Source organism: Mycothermus thermophilus, assembly GCF_041956435.1.
Source record: "Mycothermus thermophilus strain CBS 625.91 unplaced genomic scaffold VTJ04scaffold_2, whole genome shotgun sequence".
In the NCBI taxonomy this organism is placed as follows: Eukaryota; Fungi; Ascomycota; class Sordariomycetes; order Sordariales; family Chaetomiaceae; genus Mycothermus; species Mycothermus thermophilus.
The window spans coordinates 133,412-139,411 of record NW_027191428.1 but is presented as its reverse complement, the minus strand read 5'-3'; the positions used below and the strand labels follow the sequence as shown (position 1 = coordinate 139,411).

Here is a 6,000-nt window from a genome sequence, read left to right as displayed (position 1 = left end):
CGGCGTTGTCGAAGATGGTGAGGAGTGTGACGACGGCCCCGACAACGGCAGCGCTACCTCCACCTGCGACGCGACCTGCCGCCTCAAGGACACGGGCAGCGGTGGCACATGCCAGACGTGCGACCCCAACCCCTTCCTCAACCAGTGCACCATCACCACCTCGTGCATCAACACGCATCCCTACGGCAAGTACTACTGCGCCTGCCGCGCCGGGTACCGCGCCGACGGCCTCGCCCCAACGAACCCTCGCCAGTTCCGCCTCAAGTTCATCGGCCAGGAGTACCGGGTGTTTGTTGCCCCCGGCATCGAGTGCAACACGTTGTGCACGAACCCGTTCCCGGGCCCGGATTCGTGCCAGGAGGTGCCGGTGGGTGAGGGGTGCTGAATGGGTGAAGTTTGGGGCATTAGAGTAGGGGAGGAGAATGGATGGGAACATATAGATGGGTTTGCATCTGGTTGAATTGGTCTGGGATTTTGACTTCATTTCTTTACACCATCTTTTTGGGTTATTGAGGATTTAATTCGGGCGGGTCTTTTGTCTTCTTCAGCATCTCTGGATGTCCCCAGTTTTTCCTGTCTCTCTTTTTGCAACCCTTGTCATCAGTTTCGGAGCAAACCCTTCTTCTCTCCTTGCCTACCATAGACTCAAGATATCAATCTCCGTCACCATAGAGTTCATCACACACAAGCATTGTGACTTTGGTGATCGCGAAGGGGTTGAGACCTCCCCCTTTGGTTAACCCTTTTCCTGCTGTCGGTAAAGTTACGGCGGTTTCCATGGAAACGCATGGTCCCAAACCGCCTGTAATACAGTTGTTACACATGATGCAGTCGCCGGAATACGCAACGATACGGTCCGTTGCGGGAGACGATTGTCAGGAGACAATATCGCAGCATGGCATTGATCTGTTGTTTAAGACTACCAGAGTTTGCGGGACAACTTCATTATGGAAACCGACCTTACCATTGACTTTTGTGAGTCAAAGATTTGCCACCGGAATGACTCACGGGGACCGCAAAGTCGATAGGAAAGGAGAGAAAAGAAAAAAAAGGAAGCAACATCTGATAGTTAAACTGCAAAGTAGATGGTGGTCCCCAAGCCGCTCGCTGGATCAGCTACTCGATGCCAGAGACTACTTAGACGCGATCGCCTCCTTTAGTGTGATATTTCACACTATATTGAGCCAGACCAGAATCCCACGCTTTCAAGCAACCCTTGTTGGGCAGATCTTGACCAGAGATTACCCGTATCTGCCTTCTACGCATCTACTGCCCCAGGCTTGTCGTCTCATCATGTATCATCATCCACCACAAGGCCATGCGGAGTTGGCGACCGTGTCCAGCGGGCGGCCTGGTCTTGAAAAGCGAGTCCATGTTCTTCCCTTGCCCGCTTGGCCGGTGCTACCACGGCTGAGGGAACGTCAACCACGTCGGACGTTTTGCTTTCCAGAAGCTCTGCCGCTGCTGAGGTAGTGTGGATGTTCGTACTACAAAGCCCGTTGACTTGATCCTGAACATCAGGCATCCTACTCTCTTCCTCCAGCTGGCCCATCCGCTGACGCAACGAGTCAAGCTCTCGTTGCAACTGGGAAACGGCGTGAAGCAACCAGGCGTTTTCGGCGCGGAGCTCGTCGACTTCCCATGTAGTGTCTTGGTAGATGGGGAATGGTTGATGCCTCTGAAAGAGTTCGTTCTGGTTTTGAGGGCTGGTTGAGAACGCATCAACCGCTTCCACAGGGACTCTCGTTCTCAGAGCCTCTGCGAATGCTTTAGCGGCTAGGTCTGCTTCTGACGTGGTGGTGCTGACACTCGGTTGTGGGATATCGCGCTGGATTTGCTGACGCCTTGCTAGAGGGGTACTGTTGTGAGCGAGCGCTGCCGGTTCTGGCTCGTCCTTGATCTGATGAGTCACTGTGCCCTGTTCTTGGTTGTTCCTTGGCCGGTTGCCGATCGCGGCTGGAGGTTGACAGATGCTCCTCAGGTATGTCATCGTCCACCGTAAAGTGCCGTCGTTTGGCGTATGCTTTTGTGCCGCTTTGATGACGCTTGAGGGTGGGCTCTGCATATGCTCCTCGCGCCAGGCATCGTTGTTCAGTTCCGCCCCCTCCCAGAAGACATGGGTGGTGAGGTTCGGGTCGATGTGTCCGCCCAGACCGGCCTCGGAAAAGCGACTGACCAAGGCTAGGGGAGGACCCGCGCTCTTGACGTTCATGAAGCGCGTGGCTCGCAGCTCGCTTGTCTTCTAGACGAACGGCATCTTCTCGCAGTTCTTCCTCGCCTCTCGCCATGTGTTTGCTGTACCATGCCAGGTTTTCACGGCCTTTGCCATGTCATGGACAATCCTCCAGAAGATGTGTTTAGAGACATCTTCCACATCCTTGATCTTAGACCTGTTAAGTTGTGATACGGCAAACTTCAGGTCGTCGAGGTCTTGGAGGGTCGGGTCTTCCCGGGCGACGTATTGCCCAAGAAATTTAATGGCGTTAGTCCATTCCATGGTGCGAGCTCAGAGTCGGTGGTTGATCAAGGGAGTTCGCAAGTTGACGATTGAGAGATGCGGTAGATAATTGCTGACCACGCTCTTTTGTCGGGTTTGCAGATACAGCTCGCTTGATGAAGTCTCGGGTTGTCGTCGCTAAACGCTTTGAACAATCGGGGAGGGTTAATTCGGGAAGTCGATGGGAAAACATAGGGCAGAACACTACGAGCTGTAATCTTCCCCACTTCCGCAGCGGATAGCCGTCTCCGCGACCATCGGCCAGGGTGCGGAGCCTGGGTCCGTCACAGACGGCCCGGGGACGGAATGGAACCGGCATTCAGTCCCCACTCGGCCCCACAGTTCTTACTCCATCCGGCTCCGGGTCCGGTCTTTGATGGGCCGAGCCGGTCAGACAACAGGCACGGACTGAAACTCATTCGCAGATTGGATTATACATTCGGTAGGTTTCGCACCAGCAATACTAGATTTGAGATATGTGTTGGCTGATTGGAGTGGACCGTTTGCTCTCTGAAGTAGATTTTGGCTCTCGGTGTTCTAGGGATACATCATTTACCTGTTTGTCGGAGCACACAGATGCACGTTAGATGACTCGGTTCGTGACGCCATTTCAGGTCTTGACAACTCATTCTCGCTGATATTCTGTTCCTACTGCTCAACCTAGATGTTGAGTCCAATGATGGTCGCGAACGTTTCCGGGACTGTGTCCTCGGTGGCAGCCTCCTTGGCAGCCGTATCAGCAACCGTATTCCACTCCCTCGGAATCCTCCAGAACTTAATCACCATGCCCCTTTCGTAGAATTTCTCCACCTCCCCAAGCAAAGCCTCCCACATATCCTTATTCTTGACCCGCTCCTTCGACGACGTTCTCCAGCCGTTGGTGACCCATTTCCTTGTCCATTCCGTGGCGCCATCAACCACGTACTCGGAATCAGTGGCGATCACCAGCATATGGAACCCTTCGCCGGGCCAATGCCGGAAGCGCAGGGCAGCAAGGACCGCGCGCAGCTCGGCCCGGTTGCTGGTTTGGGAACTGTCGTCGCCGAAAGGTCCCTTCCTTTCGAGCCGACCCTTGACAACGAGGCGGCTCCGCGAACGGTCAGCCTTACAGCCATGCCAGAATGCCCAGCCGGCCCTTGGCTCGGCTCGCCCATTGTCCAAGCAGGCCCCATCAGTGCGAATAAGGCCTACGCCGAGGTCGTTGGGCAGAGTGTATCTGCATCGGATATGACGTTAGGTCAGGTGGAGAATCCTTTGCTACGCCGGGCATGTTTGGCTTACCTTAACAACGTCATGTTGCGTTTATGGCCACAGAAAAGCTGATCCGGCGTTATCGGACCCGGCGGAATGTATTTGGTAGGAAACCTCAGGCCAGTTCCCGCCCTCACGTCGGAAGGATGAGAAGAGGAGCTGGTCGGGGTCGCTCCGGGGAGCCCGGGGATAGGCCCAAAAACCTCTTCGTCATCATCATCGTCTAGGTCCATGAAGTCCCTGTCCTCGTCGCCCTTCTCGTCTTCATCAAGCTGTTTCGTGGTCTTCCAGAGGTAGTCGAAGTCCACACAGCATTTTCCGCAGATGGCAAGACCATGCGGGGCACAGACGAGCCGGCCATCGGGGAGCTCGACTGGACCTACGCCCTCCCAGGGGTTGGGCATGGCTGCGGATTGTTCTTCGATGTCAGGATGGTGAATGACTTTCGATTGGAAAGTGACTGCGACCGGAAAAGAGGTCCAACTGGCTGAAATGGCTTGTGAAGCAGTAGTTGAGGCCGGGGCTAGAGGGAATTGGAAAAGAGCGGGGTTGAAGGCAGATAGAAGTACCTGCCTAAGGTAGGTACCTATGTGTGGTTGGCCATGACTGGAATGTTTGCTTCCAAGGTTTTTCCCGTCCTGCATGCATTCCAACTTTGCGGGGCAGCAAACACCAGAGCTGGCGTGGATCAACCGGGAGGAGGTACGTAATCTGTACCTGTATCTTTTTTTATCTTTCCAACTTCAGCATGATCCTTGGAAGCGACTGTGAGAAGAAGGAGCCAATTGCATCCATTCGAGAAGCTCAACCACACACCCAGCAACCCCCTTAAGCAAACTTCGGAGCATTGTATGGAGCTGGTTGACCGGACTGCCAGATGGAGGTGACTCATGCATTCTTCCCACCATTCACTTATTTCCTCGGTCGGTTTTGTGTTTATATTTCTGTCTCTTCAACCTCACCGGCTTTTTTCTTTGCCCAGCATGTTTAATGGAAGCAACACCGTCAAAATGCTTGGAGAGAATGTTACCTAGCGGCAAGCCCTTTTAGCAGCCGCATCAGCCACCTCATTCCATTCCCTCGGAATCCGCCAAAACTGAACTTGGGCATTTGCGTTCTTGTACCTCTTGACCTCGCGAAGCAATTCTTCCCACAAATCCTGGTTCTTCACCGGCTCGCCCGAGGCCGTTTCCCAGCCGTTCTCGATCCACGTCTTTGCCCACACCGTGGCGCCCGCGACCACGTAATAGGAATCCGTGGCGATAACGACTATGCGGAACACGGACGGCCAGTATTTGAAGCGCAGGGCGGCGATCACGGCGCACAGCTCGGCCCGGTTGTTGGTATTGCGGGAGTTGAGGTCAATTGTTGGAGCAGCCTCGAGCGGACCAGAGCAGAGCAGCGGGGTTTCTGCTGAGCCCGGATGAGAGCCCCGCGAACAACCATGCCAGAATGCCCAACCCGCCGTGGCGCCTTCGTAGCCGTTGTTTGAACAGGCGCCGTCGGTATAGATCACACCCATGGTACGGTCGCGGGGCAGAACATATCTGCGTAGAGGCCATGTGAATTGGGGCTTTTTGTAACTAACAATTGCAGCCAATGTAACTTACCTGATAACATCCTTGTCGAGCTTGCGGCCGGAGAAAATCTCTCCCGGAGTACCAGATCTCGTGGGGTTAAACTTAGTAGGAAACACATAGCCGGAGCTACGTCTGCTGCACTCATCGGACTGGCCGGTGTAACCCGCGCTGCTGGACTGGTTGGCGGAGGCGGCGCGGCGGGTGGACGTGAAGTCCCTGAAAGCCCTGGCATCCAGGACGACGCCGCTGAATTCAGGCATGGATGCGAAGTGTTTCGGATTGTGGAGATGATGGATACGTTGAGCCAATATCGGAAAGCACTTGAACGAAGAGCAGATACCAGTAGCTCCGTAACGCACTCAGACGCCCCAGCAAGCAGGGAATCAAGCTTGAAGGCAAAAAGATAATGGAAAGGGGTGGGGGGAGAGACGACGGACATCGTGTGGGGAATGAACCTGACGTGTTGCGCAATCTCTCCCTCTCTCTCGGGAGCCACTTCGCCATCCCAGCTCGGGCTTCGTGAGATGACTACGGAGGACCTGGATGTATATGTCCCTTTCTTAGCTTCGCCTAACACCAAACTACCTCTCCGCGCAAAAAATCATGATGATGGGAATTGTCCGGTTGATGCCCACCGAACCTGGCGGTTGGCAGGTCCCGGGCCGGCGCCCT

The 6,000-nt window shown here is 54.7% G+C and overlaps 3 protein-coding genes across 3 annotated transcripts in view; 1 reads left to right on the top strand and 2 right to left on the bottom strand.

The window, feature by feature from the left end:
- Positions 1 to 385, top strand: part of VTJ04DRAFT_2176 (uncharacterized protein) — a gene marked incomplete at both ends in the record, with an annotated part of 3,458 nt that extends 3,073 nt beyond the window's left edge. The window contains one exon of the mRNA XM_069359936.1: positions 15 to 385. Coding sequence (XP_069220697.1) covers positions 15 to 385 — 371 coding nt within the window. The remainder of the gene's footprint in view (positions 1 to 14) is intronic.
- A 906-nt stretch (positions 386 to 1,291) lies between these two features.
- On the bottom strand, positions 1,292 to 4,152 carry VTJ04DRAFT_2175 (uncharacterized protein; the record flags this gene model as incomplete). Its single annotated transcript, XM_069359935.1, has 4 exons — positions 1,292 to 2,171; positions 2,253 to 2,390; positions 3,189 to 3,713; positions 3,779 to 4,152. 4 exons carry the CDS (start codon positions 4,150 to 4,152, stop codon positions 1,292 to 1,294), a joined length of 1,917 nt encoding a protein of 638 aa, XP_069220696.1.
- Positions 4,153 to 4,778: 626 nt separating this feature from the next.
- On the bottom strand, positions 4,779 to 5,588 carry VTJ04DRAFT_2174 (uncharacterized protein; the record flags this gene model as incomplete). The annotated part of the gene is made up of 2 exons (XM_069359934.1): positions 4,779 to 5,295; positions 5,359 to 5,588. 2 exons carry the CDS (start codon positions 5,586 to 5,588, stop codon positions 4,779 to 4,781), a joined length of 747 nt encoding a protein of 248 aa, XP_069220695.1.
- Positions 5,589 to 6,000: the final 412 nt, after the last annotated feature.